At 43.3% G+C, this 20431-nt stretch overlaps 1 protein-coding gene across 1 annotated transcript in view; it reads right to left on the bottom strand.

Annotated features, from left to right (window-relative positions):
• The window catches only part of abl1 (c-abl oncogene 1, non-receptor tyrosine kinase), an 82274-nt gene extending 62109 nt beyond the window's left edge, over nucleotides 1-20165 (bottom strand). Inside the window, exon 1 of the mRNA XM_064942770.1 lies at nucleotides 18721-20165. Within this exon, the coding sequence (XP_064798842.1) occupies nucleotides 18721-19105 (385 nt within the window). The 5' untranslated portion in view covers nucleotides 19106-20165. The remainder of the gene's footprint in view (nucleotides 1-18720) is intronic.
• Between the last annotated feature and the right edge of the window lie 266 nt (nucleotides 20166-20431).

Below are 20431 nucleotides of genomic sequence, written 5' to 3'. Positions count from 1 at the left end.
CTATAACAATGCTTAACTCCATGATGACTTATGCTAGAAACAAGCTTTAAAATGGCCACAAAAGATGTGACTGATGCAATTGGGGATATATTGTTAAGTCTCTATGACATTCCGAAGCTGAGCTGCGGCCTTCAATATTAGAGTAGACAAAAAATGTACTTTGCTATTCTATATAATTGAATAGAGATATTGATGATTTTACCAGCATAATCAGATTTAAAATATTATGATATGTTGACATAGAACTCATTATAGAGCCTACTAACCAGATGTGTTAAAAAAATGTGTTTAAATTTGATTATGAATTGGGCCACTATTGTGTTCCATTAGTGGCCCATCCGACTATTAGCTGAAAATATTATTGGGCCCAAAGCCAAACCTTTTGCCGACCCCAGCTCTACACTATTCTATTCTATGTGGCAGACCGTCCAGTGCCGGGTTTATACCAGTATTTCTTCTTCACATCATCATCATCTGCACATCTATCACTCTAGTTTTAAATGAGCTAAATTGTAATTACTTCGACCACTATGGCCTATTTATTGCCTTACCTCTTCAATCCATTTGCACACACTGTATATAGATTGTTCTATTATGTTATTGACTGTACTTTTGTTTATCAAATGTGTAACTCTGTTGTTGTTTTTATCGCACTGCTTTGCTTTATCTTGGACAGGTCGCAGTTGTAAATGAGAACTTGTTCTCAACTGGCCTACCTGGTTAAATAAAGGGGAAATAAAATGTTTTAATAAAAATACCCATACATTGTTTTGGGGCAAGCGCGTACACACACAGGAGGTCTCATATCAGGAAGCAATTCAATCTACTTTCACTCCTGCATCTAACTAATATGTTTGGTGCAGTATTTCTCAAGTGAAGAAATGTGCAAGAAACGTTTGGTCTCTCACTGAATGACAAACAGTTGAACAATCCCTACTGTTGACGCTTCACTGACGAAAGGGGTGTAGACTTCAGCTACCGACTTTGGCTTGCCTTGAGAAGAAAATGTGCTAACGAAAAGCAAAAGATCAAAATGTCTCAAAATGTTGTCATAATGTATGCACAAACTGTTCCGAACTGTTTCGGATGGGAAACATGCAAACATCTTTACTCTTCTTGACAATGCCCCTGATGCTGAGAGACTGGATAAGTATGCTCTGGCCATCATCAGAAGCACTGGTCTTCAAAATTAGATCATGCAACCATAATGTAGCAAAGTAAAAATAGAGAGTTTATCCCATTGGCTCATTGATCTTGGCTGCCCTTCTCTTGGTTTACGGTAGTCATCTAAATGGCAGCACTCATATCACCTGACCACATGCATGGAGGGACAAAAAGCACCAGACAAGGAATAATTACTTATTCCAATGACAACAGTATTAGTGTTGCAAGGTATACCGAAATGTGGGTACTTTTCGATACAACAACATGAAAATAACGGTTTGGTACTGGAATGTGTGTTACTCTCGGTACTTCTGTCAAATGTGTCTCACGGACCAAGTCTATCAGCACAGCCGATGTCCCCTATATTAGCCTGCAATGGAAGTCGGGGCTGCATCATGTTAGCGCCCCACTCATACTGCACTGAAGTTAATCAAATCATATTGTATTTGTCACGAGTCGAATACAACAGGTGAAGACCTACATAAAAAAGGTTAATTAAATCAAAATAAATACAGTGAAATGCTTACTTACAAGCCCTTAACCAACAACGCAGTTAAGAAAATATTTACCAAATAAACTAAAGTTAAAAAACACAAAAATAACGAGGCTATATACAGGGGGTACCGGTACCGAATCAATGTGCGGAGGTAAAGGTTAGTCGAGGTAATTTGTACATGTAGGTAGAAGTGAAGTGACTAATAAACAGTGAGTAAAAGCAACATTGACAAAGGGGGAGTGAATGCAAATAGTCTGGGTGGCCATTTGATTAACTGTTCAGCAGTTTTATGGCTTGGGGGTAGAAGCTGTTAAGGAGTCTCTTGGACCTAGACTTGGCACCCCGGTACCGCTTGCCGTGCGGTAGAAGAGAGAACAGTCTAAAACTAAGGTGGCTTGAGTCTTTGACAATTTTTGGGCCTTCCTGACACCGCCTAGTATAGAGGTCCTGGATGGCAGGAAGCTTGGCCCCAGTGATGTGCTGGGCCATACGCACTACCCTCTGTAGTGCCTTACGGTTGGAGGCAGAGCAGTTGCCATACCAGATGGTGATGCAACCGATCAGGATGCTCTCGATGGTGCAGCTGTAGAACTTTTTGAGGATCTGAGTACCCATGCCAAATCTTCAGTCTCCTGAGGGGGAATAGGTGTTGTCGTGCCCTCTTCACGACTGTCTTGGTGTGTTTGGACCATGACAGATTGTTGGTGATGTGGACACCAAAGAACTTGAAGCTATCGACTCGCTTCACTACAGCTCCAATGAACAGCATTCTCACATAGGTGTTCCTTTTGTTCAGGTGGGAAAGGGAAGTGTGGAGTGCAATTGAGATTGCATCATCTGTGGATTTTTTTTTATTTAACCTTCATTTAACTAAGCAAGTCATTCAAGAACAAATTCTTATCTGTTGGGGCGGTATGCAAATTGTTGTGGGTCTAGGGTTTCCGGGATGATGGTGTTGATGTGAGCCCTCTTGTCTCAGCCTCCAGTTTTATGCTGCACTAGTTTGTGTCAGGGGGCTAGGGTCAGTCTGTTATATGTGGAGTATTTCTCCTGTCTCATCCGGTGTCCTGTGTGAATTTAAGTATGCTCCATAAAATTCTCTTTCTTTCTTTCTCTCGGAGGACCTGAGCCCTAGGACCATGCCTCAGGCCTACCTAGCCTGATGACTCCCTGCTGTCCCCAGTCCACCTGGTCATGCTGCTGATCCATTTTCAACTGTTCTGCCTGCGGCTATGCAACCCTGACCTGTTCACTGGATGGCTGTGATGGCTGTTTAACAGTCTGATGGTCTTGAGATAGAGGCTGTTTTTCAGTCTCTCGGTCCCAGCTTTGTCGCACCTGTACTGGATGATAGCGGGTGAACAGGCAGTGGCTCAGGTGGTTGTTGTTCTTAACAATCTTTTTGGCCTTCCTGTGACATCGGGTGTTGTTGGTGTCCTGGAGGGCAGGTAGTTTGCCCCCGGTGAAGCGTTTGGCAGACCGCACCACCCTCTGGAAAGCCTTGCGGTTGCGGGCGGTGCAGTTGCCATACCAAGCGGTGATACAGCCCAACAGGATGCTCTCAATTGTGCATCTGTAAAAGTTTGGGAAGGTTCTAGGTGCCAAGCCAAATTTCTTCAGCCTCCTGAGGTTGAAGAGGCGCTGTTGCACCTTCTTCACCACACTGTCTTTTTTTTATAATTACATGGAATTAAGCTTAATGATTTTGACTCATGAAAAAGCAGAGTCAGCCAGCCAGCCCAGCCATCCTCACATACTTTGTGCCCTCTCAGATTTATGGGGTACATTATGCCCCTTTTGACTAATATGCCTTATTTTTTGCCACAGTATCATTTTGGTATTGAGTATTGTAATACTAAACCTGGTATCAAGGTCAAAATTATCAACAACAAAAAATTATTTGTCACAAGCTTCGGAAACAACAGGTGTAGTCTAACAGTGAAATGCTTAATACCCAACAATGCAGAGAAAATATTTTTAAAATAATAGAAGAGAATAACACAAGGAATAGATACACAATGACTAACGATAACTTTGCGATGTGCACGGGGTACCAGTACCGAGTTGATGTGCAAGGGTATAAGGTAATTGAAGTAGATATGTACATACAGGTAGTGGTAAAGTGACTATGCAAAAGGATGGATAAGAAGTAGCAGCAGCGTCAAAAGTTAGTCCGGGTAGCTATTTGGTTAACTATTTAGCAGTGTCGTGGCTTGGGGGTAGAACTGTTCAGGGTTGTTGGTTCCAGACTTGGTGCATTGGTACCGCTTAAAGTGCGGGAGCAGAGGGAACAGTCTATGACTTGAGTGGCTGGAGTCTGACAATTTAGGGCCTTCCTCTGACACTGCCTGGTATCTGAAACCGCCCGGTATAGAGGTCCTGGAAGGCAGGAAGCTCTGCTCCAGTGATGTACTGGGTCGTACGCACGAACCCTCTATAGCGCCTAGCGGTCGGATGCCAAGAAGTTGCCATACTCAATGTTAAGTCCTTGGTGATGCGGACACCTCTCGATCTGCTTCACTACAGCCCTGTCGATATGGATAGGGGCGTGCTTGGTGCTCAATTTCCTGTTGTACACGATAAGCTCCTTTGTCTTGCTGCCACTGAGGGAAAGAAAGTCACTGATCTCCTCCCTATAGTCTGTCTCATCGTCATCGGTGATCAGGCCTATCACAGTCGTGTCATCAGCAACCTTAATGATGGTGTTGGAGGCATGCAGCCATGCAGTCGTTGGTGAACAGGGAGTACAGAAGGGGATGAAGCACGCACTCCTGAAGAGCCCCCGTGTTGAGGGTCAGCGTGGCCTGTGTTGTTGCCTCCCCTCAACATCTGGGGGCGGCCCATCAGGAAGTCCAGGATCAAACAGCAGTGGGAGGTGCTCAGTCCCAGGGTCCTGAGCTTAGTGTTGAGCTTGGAGGGCACTATGGTGTTGAACACTGAGCTGTAGTCAATAAACAACATTCTCACATCGGTGTTTCTCTTGGGAGAGGGCAGTGTGGAGTGCAATAGAGATTGCGTCATTTGTGGATCGGTTGTTGATGTGAGCCATGACCAGCCTTTCAAAGCATTTCATGGCTACAGATGTGAGTGCTACTGGGCTATAGTCATTTAGACAGGTTTCCTTGGTGTTCTTGGACACAGGGAATTTGGTGGTCTGCTTGAAACATGTAGGTATTACAGACTGGGTCAGGGAGTTTGAAAATGACAGTGAAGACACTTGCCATGCTCCGAGTACACATCGGCTACAGAGAGCAAGATCACACAGATGTTCGGAACAGCTGGTGCTCTCATGCCATTTTATTAGGCCCACATCCTTGGAAAAATCTAACGAGGCAGCCCCACTTACCTGACTTAGGCCTAAGAATAAGACATTCATTAATTTTGTCTGGAAAACATAAGACTCTGACATCTTCTTGGTCATATTACCAAGGGAAACTCAGCCCTGAGCTACCTAGTGATGCGAGCCTACCAGACAAGCTAAATGCCTTCTATGCTTGCTGCGAGGTAAGCAACAATGCAGGTTGCTTGCCTCAAAGCGAGCATTGTAATATGACCAAGCAGATGTCAGAGTCTGTTTACCAGACAAAATAAATTAACCTCTTATAATTCTTAGGGCTAAATCAGGTAAGTGGGGCTGCCTCGTTCGATTTTTCCCAAGGATGTAGGCCTTATAAAATGGCAGTATATTTCCTATATGTTAGCCTACATGAATCCTGGAAGAGGCCAAGATGCAGCCAGCAGCTTCAGAGGGAAATAGCTTGGAAAGTCAGGAATCTGGGGGAATGGCCTCACTCCTTTCACAGCCCTACAAACTCCATCCTCAACCCACACTGCTTTCCTCCTTCCTGTTCTAGGCTTGTTTTTGAGGGGACAAAGGGAAAGAAAACAATGCATCTCCTCAACTGCCTTTAGATACATTCACACAGCATTTCCATTTCCTGAATCCCCGCAAAAACATCCCAGTAGGCAGCTGTCATGCCCTGGTGCAAGCGCCCTTGAAAGAAAAAACAAGAGCGGATAAGGAACTACAGCAAAGACCAGGGGTCAAATGACACACACTTTGTATCCTTTGTTGTTATATGAAATGCGAGAGGAAATCGTGTAGGAAAGACTATCCTCCTCCAATTACCATCTCTAGAAGCCCAACACAGTGGTACTGGGGGGGACAGGTCTTTGCTTGCCCCTCTCTGCTTCTCTCCCTGGCTGCGTGTGGAGGTCTAAACCTGCCCAGTGAGAAGCTTTGCGTAGGCTAGCAGAACAACATCATATGTAAGTGACTGAGTGCTGACATTTCCCTCCTCTAGCTACATGACTCACATCCTCTCGTAACCTACTCGACTCATCGCAGGAAGAAAAAAGAAAAAGAAACAATCCTGCCACAGACCCAGATCCCTCCAGCCCTCCTTTCCATTTACTAGCAGCACCTTTTAATATTGTTTTGTTTGAACTGGCTCCCCCACTTCATCCTTACTAGGACTATGATGGTCATGAAACGTATATGTCTACACTGAAAAAAATATAAACACAACATGTAAAGTGTTGGTACCATGTTCCATGAGCTGAAATAAAATACCCCAGAAATGTCTCTCAAATGTTGTGCACAAATTTGTTTACATCCCTGTTAGTGAGAATTTCTCCTTTGCCAAGATAATCCATCCACCTGACATTTGTGGCATATCAACAAGCTGATTAAACAGCATGATCATTGAAGGGGAGAGTTTTGTGATACAACAATGCCACAGATGCCTCAAGTTGAGGGAGTGTGCAATTGGCAGAAATGTCTAACAGAACTGTTGCTGAAGAACTTAACGTTCATTTCTCTACCATAAGCCGCCTCCAAAGTGGTTTTAGAGAATTTGGCAGTACGTCCAACCGACCTCATAACCACAGACCACGCGTAACCATGCCAGCCCAGGACCTTAACATCCAGCTTCTTCACCTGCGGGATCGTCTGAGACCAGCCACCCGGACAGCTGATGAAATTGAGGAGTAATTCTGTATGTAATAAAGACCTTTTGCGGGGTAAAACTGGCTTCCCAGTGGGTGGGCCTACGCCCTCCCAGGCCCACCCATGTCTGCGCCCTGCCCAGTCATGTGAATTCCATAGATTAGGGACTAATTTATTTATTTCAATTGAAAGGAAACAATCCTGTACAGTGCCTTCGGAAAGTATTCAGACCGCTTGACCTTTTCCACATTTTGTTACGTTACAGCCTTATCCTAAAATGTATTATATAATTATTTTTCCTCAATCTACACAAAACACCCCATAATGACGAAGCAAAAACAGGTTTAGAAATGTTTACCAATTTCTAAAAATACAAAAATGAAATATTACATTAATATAAGTATTCAAACTCTTAACAAAACACATTTGGCAGTGATTACAGCATTGAGTTTTCTTTGGTATGACGCTGCTAGCCTGGCACACCTGTATTTTGGGAGTTTCTCCCATTCTTCTCTGCAGATCCTCTTAAGCTCTGTCAGATTGGATGGGGAGCAATGCTGCACAGCTATTTTCAGGTCTCTCCAGATATGTTTGATTGGGCCACTCAAGGACATTCAGAGACTTATCACGAAGCCAATCCTGCATTGTCTTGGCTGTGTGCTTAGGGTTGTTGTCCTGTTGGAAGGTGAACTTTCGCCCCAGTCTGAGAAACTGAGCGCTCTGGAGTAGGTTTTCATGAAGGATCTCTGTACTTTGCTCTGTTCAGCTTTGCCTCGATCCTGACTAGTCTCCCAGTCCCTGCCACTGAAAAACATACCCACAGCATGATGCTGCCAACACCATGCTTCACCGTAGGGATGGTGCCAGGTTTCCTCCAGATGTGACACTTAGAACTCTTTGGCATGAATGCCATCTTGGTTTCATCAGACCAGAGAATCTTGTTTCTCATAGTCAAGAGTCTAGAGATGCCTTTTGGCAAACTCCAAGCGGGCTGTCATGTGCCTTTTACTGAGGCGTGGATCCCATCTGGCCACCATAAAAAGGCCTGATTGGTGGAGTGCTGCAGAGATGGTTGACCTTCTGGAAGGTTCTCCCATCTCCACAGAGGATCTCTTGAGCTCTGTCAGAGTGACCATCGGGTTCTTGGTCACCTCCCTGACCAAGTCCTTCTCCCCTGTTTGTTCAGTTTGGCCACTTTGCCAGCTCTAGGAAGAGTCTTGGTAGTTCCAAACTTCTTCCATTATTTCAGAATGATGGAGGCCACTGTGTACTTGGGGACCTTCAATGCTGCAGACATTTTTTGGTACCCTTCCCCAGATCTGTGCCTCGACATAATCCTGTATCTGAGCTCTACACATAATTCCTTCGACCCCATGGCTTGGTTTTTGCTCTGACATGCACTGTCAACTGTGGGACCTTATATAGACAGGTGTGGGCCTTTCAAATCATGTCCAATCAATTTAAAATTACGGACTCCAAGTTGTAGAAAAATCAAGGATGATCAATGGAAACAGGAATGCCCCCGAGCTCAATTTCAAATCTCATAGCAAAGGGTCTGAATAATTAAGTAAATAAGGTATATCTGTTTATTATAAGTTATACATTTGCAAAAATTTCTAAAAACCTGTTTTTGCTTTGTCATTACGGGGTATTGTGTGTAGATTGCTGAGGATTTAAATGTATTTAATCCATTCTAGAATAAGGCTGTAACGTAACAAAATGTGGAAAAAGGGGTCTGAATACTTTCCGAATGCACTATCTCAGTAGACAAGTCAGATAACACCTGCCTAGTCAAATACTGGTTACACTGTTGTAAAACAGTTGTGATCATGTCAATACTGCACACGGCCTTGCAGTAACTTCCTCTTCAACTACAATAACTGGATTTGCATGCTCCCTTGACTGATTTCCTTATATGAACTTTAACTCAACAAAATTGTTAAAATTGTTGCATGTTGGGGATCACGTGACCCTTGAACGAGATGACCGCATGAACTGAGAGCTCCGCATAAGTAATTTCAAATTCTTAAATATCAAATCAAACTTTATTTGTAACATGCGCGGAATACAACAAGCGTAGACCTTACCATGAAATGCTTGCTTACAAGCCCTTAACTCTTCTTAAACTACACTGTTGGTTAAGAAAATATGTACCAAATAAACTAAAGTAAAAAATAACACAATAATGAGGCTATATACAGGGCGTACCGTCCAGAATCAGTGTGCGGGGTACAGGTTAGTTGAGGTCATTTGTACATGTAGGTAGGAGTGAAGTGACTATGCAAAGATAATAAACAGTGAGTAGCAGCATTGTACAAAACAAATGGGGGGGGGTCAATGTAAATAGTCCGGTGGCCATTTGATTAATTGTTCAGCAGTCTTATGGCTGGGAAGTAGAAGCTGTTAAGGAGCCTTTTGGTCCTTGACTTGGTTCTCCGATACCGTTTGCCGTGCGGTAGCAGAGAAAACAGTCTATGACTTGAGTCTCTGACAATTTTATCTTACCTCCACTTCAAGTTAAACCCCATTAGCTTAGTCGAGCAATAGCCGTGGAAATAGCGCCAAGTTTGACGAGGTGAGAAAATACTTTATTGACCGAGGCACCTTCAGGGATTCAAATACCCAAACGAGCTCTGGATTCTCCACCAAGGAGCCCTGTGACACTTAAAAACTCCCGAAGAGGCAAAACGTTTTTTGAAGGACAATCCTGGCCACTGAGAAATGGCCCAATGACTAAGTGATTACTGTTACTACTAATGAAGGTAAGACAGCACATAGCCACCATCCAATGACCCACCCGCCCGCTAAATGTCATTATAGATGTCCATTTTATTCATATTTTATTTTAACTGAGAGAGATAGTAGGCCTAGTTTAGGCTATAGGGCCTATCATTATAGCCTACTTTTATATCCCCTTTAATATCAAGTGAGAAAATTAACCATTTACAGCCTGTTATCTTGTCTGTTGAACATTGAGACTAATTGGCAGACAGTGGTCAGATACTGTCAATTTATATTAGGCCTATAGCCTACTTTTTTATTTGTATTTATCATTTTCACATCTACAGACCTAACAAGAGGCTCAGTGTTTTAATTTTATGCCTATGGTTATGACAGCCTTATCCTGTTGATATATTACTATATTTCATTTATTTTTTATAACAACTTATCCAATAGATCCCTCTCAGGGATTTTCTGTTTTATTTAGTCCAAACGATTTGGCCTATGTTCTTTGGGGGATGTATTTGTAGGCTGGCTATGGATTTTATTTACTTCATTTCTCCCTCTTTTTTTTAATGTGGTCTGGACGGGGGCTACAATGTCACTTAACGCTGGTCAGAGAGGATGAGGCATTTTTCTCACTCTCTCTCGGGAGATGTTGTGCATTGCGAACTGTTACTGAGCGTGGGGTTAACAGGTCCAACAGGATATGTTGAGTTGTTTGGAAAATCACATGGGGTGTTCAGACATTGTTATTTTATGTACACGGTTTCTTTTCTTTTATGTGATTGCAGCTGTAACTATTATCTACCTTTACCCAGAGATGACTTGCACTAGAGTTCCATTACTGTTCGATGATGTTAACTAGTACCTTCCATCTACTGACATGGAACTGCCATGGGCTAGGTCATGCAATAAAACTGAAAACGATACTATGTGTTCTCAAAAAGGAAAAAGCAGACATTGCGCTTTTACAAGAGACACACCTCTGTGATGCCGAACATGCTAAACTCCGCAGAGCTTGGGTGGGACAGGTGTATTGCTCATATTTGAAATCAAACAGTAGATGCAGTCAACATCCTGTAAGCATGTTCCATTCATAATTGACAAAAACATATCAGATCCGAAGGGGAGATTTATTCTGATTACTGGGTCACTGTATGGGAAACCAATTACTATCTTAAACATATACGCCCCTAACAATGATACTCCTGCTTTCACGACACCTTTCTATATACATCTGGCCCTTCTTTGGAGACTGTGCTAACAAACCTCCAAAACGAGCTTCAATGCCATACAAAACTCCTTCCGAGGACTCCAACTGCTTTTAAATGCAAATAAAACTAAGTGCATGCTATGCCCGCACCCTCCCGCCCGACTAGCATCACTACTCTGGATGGTTCTGACTGAATATGTGAACAACTACAAATACCCAGGTGTCTGGATAGACTGTAAACTATACTTCCAGACTCACATTAAGCATCTCCAATCCAAAATTAAATCTAGAATCGACTTCCTATTTCGCAACAAAGACTCCTTCACTCATGCTGCCAAACGCACCCTCGCAAAACTGACTATCCTACCGATCCTGGACAAAATAGCCTCTAACACTCTACTCAGCAAACTGGATGTAGTCTATTACAGTGTCATCCGTTTTGTCACCAAAGCCCCATATACTACCCACCACTGCGACATGTATGATCTTGTTGGCTGGCCCTCACTACATATTCGTGGCCAAACCCACTGGCTCCAGGTCATCTATATAAGTCTATGCTAGGTAAAGCCCCGCCTTATCTCAGCTCACTGGTCACCATAGCAACACCCACCCGTAGCACTCGCTCCAGCAGGTATATTTCACTGATCATCCCCAAAGCCAACACCTTCTTTGGCCGCCTTTCCTTCCAGTTCTCTGCCGCCAATGACTGGAACGAATTGCAAAAATAACTGAAATAAATCTTAAATCTCCTTCTCTAACTGTAAGCATCGGCTGTCAGAGCAGCTTACCGATCACTGTACCTGTACACAGCCAATCTGTAAATAGCACGCCCAACTCCCTCATCCCCATATTGTTACTTATCCTCTTGTTCTTTTGCACCCCATTATTTCTACTTGCACATCATCTGCACATCTATCACTCCAGTGTTAATGCAAAACTGTAATTATTTTTGCCTCTATGGCCTATTTATTGCCTTACCTCCTTACTCTTCTACATTTGCACACAATGTACATAGATTTTTCTATTGTGTTATTGACTGTACGTTTGTTTATGTGTAACTCTTGTGTTGTAGTTTTTGTCGCACTGCTTTGCTTGATCTTGGCCAGGTCGCAGTTGTAAGTGAGAACTTGCTCTCAACTGGCATACCTGGTTAAATAAAGGTGTGTCACGCCCTGACCGTAGAGAGCATTTTATGTCTCTATTTTGGTTTGGTCAGGGTGTGATTTGGGTGGGCAGTCTATGTTCTATGATTTTCTATTTCTATGTGTTTGACCAGGTGTGGTTCTCAATCGGAGGCAGCTGTCTATCGTTGTCTCTGAGAACCATACTTTAGGTACCCAGCCATGACAGAACTTCCCACCACCATCGGACCAAGCAGCGTGGTAAGGTGGACTCCTGGACATAGGAGGACGTTCTGGATGGCAAGGGAGTCTACACATGGGAGGAGATCCTGGCGGGTAGGGATCGCCTTCCATGGGAACAGGTGGAGGCAGCTAGGAGAGCAGAGGCAGCCGGAGAAAGGAACCAGCGGTATGTGGGAACACGGCTGGCAAGGAAGCCCGAGAGGCAGCCCCCCCCAAAAAATTTTTGGGGGGGTAACACGGGGAGTGTGGCAGAGTCAGGATGCAGACCTGAGCCAACTCCCTGTGCTTACCGTGGAGAGCATGAGGTTGGTCAGGCCCCGTGCTATGGGGTGATGCTCACGGTGTCGAGGCGGAGCATTCACAGGCCGGTGTGCTCGGTGCCAGGGTCCCGCATTAGCCAGGTGGAAGCTGGCATCCAACCAGAACGGGTGGGGCCAGCTCTGCGCTCGAGACCACCAGTGCACCTCCACGGCCCAGTGTATCCGGTGCCTCAGCCAAGGAGGAGGCCTCCTGGATGTCTCCCCAACCCAGTGAGTCCTGTGCCTGCTCCCAGAGCAAAGTCTCCTGTGTGAGTCCTGTGCTTGCCACCTGTCCCGGAGCTGCCAGAGTCTCCCTCCTGTCCGGAGCTGCCAGAGTCTCCCTCCGCTACAAGGGTCCCCGCTCTAGAGGCACCACCTAAGTTCCCTCGCCAGAGCCGCCACCGCGGAGATATGCCCACCCAGACCCTCCCCTATAGGTTTAGGTTTTGCGGCCGGAGTCCGCACTTTTGGGGGTGTACTGTCACGCCCTGACCGTAGAGAGCGTTTTATGTCTCTATTTTGGTTTGGTCAGGGTGTGATTTGGGTGGGCAGTCTATGTTCTGTGATTTTCTATTTCTATGCGTTTGGCCGGGTGTGGTTTGTTGTCTCTGATTGAGAACCATACTTAGGTACCCTTTTCCCCCACCTGTTTTGTGGGAAGTTAACTTTGTCTTTGTTCAAGGCACATAGCCCAGAGCTTCACGGTTTGTTGTTGTTCTTCGTTTTGTTGAGAAAATGTAAGCTTACCATGCTGCACTTTGGTCCAGTCCTTCAGCCAGCCGTGACAAGGTGAAATAAATAAATACACATTTTGAAAATGAGAACCCTGTTCAATGAGCATTGTTTCCCCTTTGGAGTCCTGGAAATGTTTATTGTACCCTCAACTCTGGACAAATCATCTCAAATCCCCACCATAAACCCTAGATCGGCAAAGATGTTGAACTCGCTTACTAAAGAGATGGGACTGATAGATATCTGTAGAGCGACTAATAGCTAATCTATGGACTATACATACTACTCCAATGTCCATAACACCTACTCTCGTATAGATTACATTTTATCCCCAAGTTTTTCATAAATTCTGCCACTTCTACAATCAGACCCATAGCACTTTCAGAACTTTGTCTGTCTCTGCATTGACCTCTGTAAAAACATCCCGAGGTCAAAGTCTGGAAATTCAACACCATGTTATCAAATGAAGCATTCCATACATTGGTTACTACATGGATAGACAACTACACACGAGAACAATGACTCTCCTGTTTCTCCGGCCACAATGTAGGACGTTGCCAAAGCCACAGTAAGAGGTAATCTAATTGCATATGCTTCCTCAAAGAAAAAAGCAATGGAAGCACACATGTTAGATCTTGAGAGGGAGCTGGAACGCTGCAAAAAAAGTACATTAACAATACCCAGCCAGCACCTCCTGGAGTCAACTTAAAGCAGCCAAAGTCAAACTCAACTTGAACTATACCCGGGAGATAAAAATTTTAAAAACATTCTTTACTAAACATAAATACCATGAGTATAGCAATAGGGCTAGCAGATTGCTTGCTTACCAATGTTCAGTCAGAGCGTACAATCATGGCCATCCAAACAGCAGATGACGAGGTCATATATGATCCAAATAAGATAAACTTAACTTGATTTTTACTGCAAATGTTACTTCAGAGAGAATATATAAGGATGCAGAACTCCATTCATTCCTAGAGGGAATCTCACTACCAAAACTATCAGAGACCGACCAATAAGATCTCAACTCCTCCTCCACTCCTGAGGAGGTCCAATAAGCAATTATCTCCATGCACCTAACAAGTCTCCAGGCCCAGACAGATTACTCAGTGAGTTCTACAAAGCTTTTTGGCCTCAGTTTATCACTATTTTCATGCCAATGCTGGATGATTTTTGCAAAAACTGAGCTCTCCCAGAGTATGTACACAGCCGGCATTAGTGTTGGTCAAAAAAGACAATGACCCTCTATCCTGCTCATCCTTCCGGCCCATAAGCTTGTTGGATTTCGACGATAAAATAATTCTTAATAAATAAATAATAAGTCTTTTGGCGAGCAATTTGGTAAACACTCCTTTTCCCAAAATAATAAATGCGGACCAAATTGGATTTATTAGAGACAGGTACTCTTCTGATAACATTCGTAGTCTTTTTGATATTATAGATCAAGTAAACGCACAGAAGACCCATGCCCTGCTGGCTTCACTGGATGCTGAGAAGGCGTTTGACAGGATGGAGTGGAGCTTTCTGTTCTCAATCGTAGAAAAGTTCAATATGGGCCCAACCTTTATTAAATGGATTAAGTCCCTACATTCTCATCCAAATGCCATGGTGATGACTAACGGTCTGAATGTACCAGTACTAGAGGTCGACCGATTGACGGGAATGGCCGATTAATTAGGGTGCGATTTCAAGTTTTCAAAACACCTTTTTTTTTTTACACCTTTATTTAATCTTTATTTAACTAGGCAAGTCAGTTAAGAACACATTCTTATTTTCAATGACGGCCTATGAACGGTGGGTTAACTGCCTCGTTCAGGGGCAGAAAGACAGATTTTCACCTTGTCAGCTCGGGGGATCCAATCTTACAACCGCACAGTTATCTAGTCCAATGCAATAACAACCTGCCTCTCTCTCGTTGCACTCCACAAGGAGACTGCCTTTTACGCGAATGCAGTAAGCCAAGGTAAGTTGCTAGCTAGCATTAAACTTATCTTATAAAAAACAATCAATCATAATCACTAGTTAACTACACATGGTTTGTTGAATTTGTAAGTCGCTCTGGATAAGAGCGTCTGCTAAATGACTTAAATGTAAATGTAAATATTACTAGATATTATCTCACGTGTCCTGTGTTGCCTATAATCTGACTGAGCATACAAGTATCTAAGTATCTGACTGAGCGGTGGTAGGCAGAAGCAGGCGCGTAAACATTCATTCAAACAGCACTTTCGTGCGTTTTGACAGCAGCTCTTCGTGTTGTGCGTCAAGCATTGCGCAGTTTATGACTTCAAACCTATCAACTCCCGAGATGAGGCTGGTGTGACCGAAGTGAAATGGATGGCTAGTTAACGCACGCTAATAGCGTTTCAAACTTCACTCGCTCTAAGCCTTGGGGTGGTTGTTTCCCTTGCTCAGCATGGGTAACACTGCTTCGATGTGGTGGCTGTTGTCATTGTGTTGCTGGTTCGAGCCCAGGGAGGAGCGAGGAGAGGGACCTAAGCTATACTGTTACACTGGCAATACTAAAGTGCCTATAAGAACATCCAATAGTCAAAGGTTAATGAAATACAAATGGTATAGAGGGAAAATTTCCTATAATAACTACAACCTAAAACTTCATACCTGGGAATATTGAAGATTCATGTTAAAAGGAACCACCAGCTTTCATATGTTCTCATGTTCTGAGCAAGGAACTGAAACGTTAGCCTTCTTATATAGCACATATTGCACTTTTACATTCTTCTCCAACACTTTGTTTTTGCATTATTTAAACCAAATTGAACATGTTTCATTATCTACTTGAGGCTAAATTGATTTTATTGATGTATTATATTAAGTTAAAATAAGTGTTAATTCAGTATTGTTGTAATTGTCATTATTACAAATACATTTTTTTTATTTTATTTTTTAAATTGGCCGATTAAATCGGTATCGGCTTTTTTGGTCCTCCAATAAATCGGTATCGGCGTTGAAAAATCATAATCGGTCGACCTCTAACCAGTACCCCCTGTATATAGCCTTGTTATTTTTTATGTAATTTTTTCCTTACTTTTTGATTTGATTCTGTTTTTGTTTTTTTACGTTAGTTTATTTAGTAAGTATTTCTTGAACTGCAATGTTGGTTAGGGCTTGAAGTAAGCATTTCACAGTAAGGAATACCTGCTGTATTCAGCGTACGTGACAAATCAAATTTTATTTGAATTCTGACAGATTCCCTATGGGACATGGCACAAGACAAGGATGCACGCTGTCCCCCTTTCTCTATTTGTTGGGGGTGGGGCCTTTGGCAGAGTTGATACGGAGCACTCCAAGTATTATGGGTGTTTCTGCAGGCGACCTTCAGCAAAAGAGTTTGCTCTATGTGGATGTCGTCTTGCTCTTCATATCCAACCCTGAGATATCCCTCCCTCTCATTTTAGACAATTGCTCAGTACGGCAGGTTTTCAGGATATAAGATACATGTTAACAAATCCATTGTTTACCCTCTCAATCTTACACTCACCAGCATACAACCCTACATACCAATGCTGACTTTCTTCTGAAGTTAAGCAGAGTTGGTCCTGGTCAGTCCCTGGATGGGAGACCAGTGGTGTTGGAGGGCTAGTAGGAGGCACTCTTTCCCCTGAGCTAAAAAAATATCCCAATGCCCCAGGGCAGTGATTGGGTACACTGCCCTGTGTAGGGTGCTGTCTTTCGGGTGGGATGTTAAATGGGTGTCCTGACTCTCTGAGGTCATTAAAGATCCCATTGCACTTATCGTAAGAGTAACCCCGGTGTCCTGGCTAAATTCCCAATCTGGCCCTCAAACCATCATGGCTACCTGATCATCCCCAGCTTACAATTGGCACATTCATCCCCCTCCTCTCCCCTGCAACTATTCCCCAGGTTGCTGCTATAAATGAGAACGTGTTCTCAGTCAACTTACCTGGTAAATTAACAGATAAATAAATGAAGACACTCTGCCTGTTCCAATTGAGAGACAGGGGTTTCAATACCGTGGAATCTTTGTAACACAAACTAGTCGGAAGAATCAATGTTATCCATATGAACATCCTCCCTAGATTGAACTATTTATTTCAGATGCTCCCATGCCATCTCCCAGTGTCTTTTTTCAAAACTACCAACCAAAGCATCAACAAATTTATAAATGGGGCAAAAAACCCCACCTAGGATCAAGTTCTCCACTCTTTCGAAACCTGAATCTAAGGAGAGTCTTGTCCTTCCCTGCCTTCAATTGTACTGCTGGTCTGCCCAAATCCGCAACATGCTAACATGAATCACAAACGGACAAGACTCAATGTGGATTCAGATAGAGGCCCAATCCTATGTTTCATTGCCCCTAAACTCAATTGTATTCATTAATAACTTTAGTGAAGTGGGCAACATTGCCAAAACCTTTGTGATTTACAGCACTCTACTAGGATGGAAGGACTGTAAGAAATACCTTGGCATTTCCTCTCAGATATGCTCTCACTCGCCTATAGTATGCAACCCAGACTTGCCAAAAGCCCTGAGTAATGCCAACTTTAATCTCCGGCATACCTTTTCAGACCTGTTTCATCAGAACACAACTACACTGAAATCCTTTCAAGTGCGCTACCGTGAATTCAAAAAAATCTCTTTTTTTTTTCAGATCTTTAAATTAGACACGTAATTTCCTCATTCACTTCCAAGGGGAGGTTTTAGAGCTCAGCTGAATGAAGTTGAGAACCTTCTTGCTACAGCACAATCCATCAAAGGCAAAATATCCTATATCTTGAATCCTTTGTGAGAATGTGGGCTCCTTCACTCCTTCAAAAGAAATCTGGGAAAAGAACCTGTCTGGCTATCAGTGATGAGTTATGGGCGGATGTTTGCGACAGGGTATACTGCTCCTCTACTAATGTAAAAAATAAAGAATCAAAATATTTTTTTTTACACATTTTATTACACCACAGTGAGACTACTTAGAATGAATACAGACGTTTCTACCTCTGAAAGTGGAACCTATATGCATGTATTCTGGGAGTTGTAGAGAGATTGTCAGATTTTGGCAATCTTCTTAATGCCCAGCGGGACTTTGTTCTTGATCCAGACAGAGAAAATGTGTTTATGACTGTCACATACTTTTCTAAAAAAAACGTAGTCACCTACTGTGGGCATCTAATTCCTCTCCTACATTTAAAATGTAGATTGTTGACTTCCTTCTTCTTGAAAAGCTCACTTATGACCTCTGCAAGAGACAGCCCAGGTTTGATAGAGTCTGGTCTCCACTACTCAACTATAGTGAATGGGGTGATTTGGGAGATGAGTGTATATACATGTGTAAGGTGCTGTAAAAACTAATTATTTGCTAATTGTCTCAGCTAATAAAATAGCTAACATGATCACAGATAGTGCTGCTGCAAATGTGTTGTTTGTTTTGTTTTATATTTTGTTATATTATTTATGTCTGCCACATCTGTGAATGTGATTTGTTTGTTGATTGAAAAACATGAAAAACGTCAATTGAAATGGTTACATGTTGAGTTTATATTTTTGTTCAGTATAATTATTTTTGACACATATTTGTTCCTCTCTTCCACTCCTGACTGCATGTGCTGCCATAGATTCTATTTATGTGTGCTGCTGCTGCACCTTTCTATGTGTGCTGGTCATCTATAACACCTTGCTTGTTTTAGCAAAGAGCAACAAAGTTTCATCACGTTGTTAAAGGTCCATGTTTCTGCAGAAACAGACTCAACCGCATGGCCTTGCCGTCTTCAGTCTGATGTTATTGTACAGAAACAGTGTGTTCTTACCATGCACAGCGAAGACGTTACAGTGATGGGCCCCATGTCGTGATGACTCTCTCTTCCCACCCTTGATGAAGTGCAGCGTCGGCAGACTCGGTCTCCTCTGGTCCCCAACAAACTTCCCCGGCTGCTGCCCCATAAGGGCAGGGTGCCAGGCCGCAGCCGGGTCTCCAAACTGGGCTCTCTCAGTGCCTGGGTCCGGGGCACCTGGTGGGTAGGGGATGGAGAGCAGGGACCACCTCCGTGGTGTGATTTCCCTGTCAGTTTGGCCTCTCCAGATGTTCACTTCTGCATCCCACCGCTGACACCAATCCGGGGGTTTTTGATGGAGGTCAATGCAACGGCAAATAGACCAGCAAGTCCTTCTCACTGATTCCACCCTCTTGATCATGCATTGACTGCTTTGGTAGTCTTACTGTCAGATGAGATCTGGTCTCTTATGGTACTTGTGTCTTTTATTTAAGACACAGGCAGTCACATAGGAGGATACTGGAGGAGCCCCAATCAAGACACATTCATGAAGATCTAAGGCCTAATTATGATGGCATACATTCATCCAGCATGTAATAATAGAATGTAGGCCTACGTTCCATATTTGGTCAACAAACGTATTGATTTTCAGCACCATGCAATCCACTGATTTGTCATGACCGATTGTATATTTGACATTCAGCTAACATTTTGCTGTCATCTGGACATGTCGCAGTGTTTTTCAGGCCACAATTATGCATGACAAGACGCTACCGCGGGATAAAATGTGTTTGAGGAAAAATCATGGGAAACTTAGCTAGCTAACGAACGTTGGCATTACTCCGATGGTAGGCACTTGCTTCACCAGAAAGCAAATGTGAATGGTTTAAACACGCTCTGTATTTGAATAACATTTCTGACAACTGAATGTTATTTAGTAGCTATGAAGATGCAAGAATGGCTGTGCAACATTTTGTTTGTTGGAATACTAGCTAGCGAACGAGCTCCAGCTAACGATGGAGCTAGCCTTACTGGCTAGATGGTGGTACACCGCGCGAGACCCTGGAAATTAACATCGGAACAGTCAACCTACTAATAACCAGTTCAACTTCGGACGGTGTACTTCGTCGTCTCGTTTGACTCAATATTGACAACATTAATAAAGTTTTGCCGAAATGTCCAGTGTCCCCCCAATCCTTAGTATTCAATTCCTATTCAAACTTCGTGTCCACTCTGTCTTGCGGAGTTTCTCTCCCGTGCACCCCAACCCAGGCACTTTAACCAAGGCGCATACTCCAAACTTCTCGAACCAACCAGTGTGTTGCTTGGGCGTTTTCGCAGCTCTTTCTCAACATGTGCAACTAGCAAGCTCGTCGTTTCTATCTCCCTCGTTTCTAAACGTATTTATTGCTCTTTCGATACAATTTTAACAATATACACCGGTAGGACAGTCGTCGCTGAGGCCGCCATATTTCCGTACGCAAGGTGGTTTACTAAAATATGGGGGTGGGGATACGTTTTACGTCAGAGCGTGCGTTCATGCGTGGGCAACTAGATGGGACCCAGACAATATCTTCTGTGATGGGACATGACATACTGTATGTACTATGTAAATGTAGCACAAGTCATAGACTTGACATAAAAGGACAGCAAATGATCAACTGTTGATCAATAGCAGTTTCACTAAAGGGCAGGCAGTAAAGTTGATTTTATGAACCAAAACGTTAGGAGGAAGGCTTTGCAAGCT

Source organism: Oncorhynchus masou, chromosome 28 (assembly GCF_036934945.1).
Source record: "Oncorhynchus masou masou isolate Uvic2021 chromosome 28, UVic_Omas_1.1, whole genome shotgun sequence".
NCBI classification, from domain to species: domain Eukaryota; kingdom Metazoa; phylum Chordata; class Actinopteri; order Salmoniformes; family Salmonidae; genus Oncorhynchus; species Oncorhynchus masou.
The sequence above is the reverse complement of the archived record's forward strand: the minus strand, read 5'-3'. Positions and strand labels throughout refer to the sequence as shown.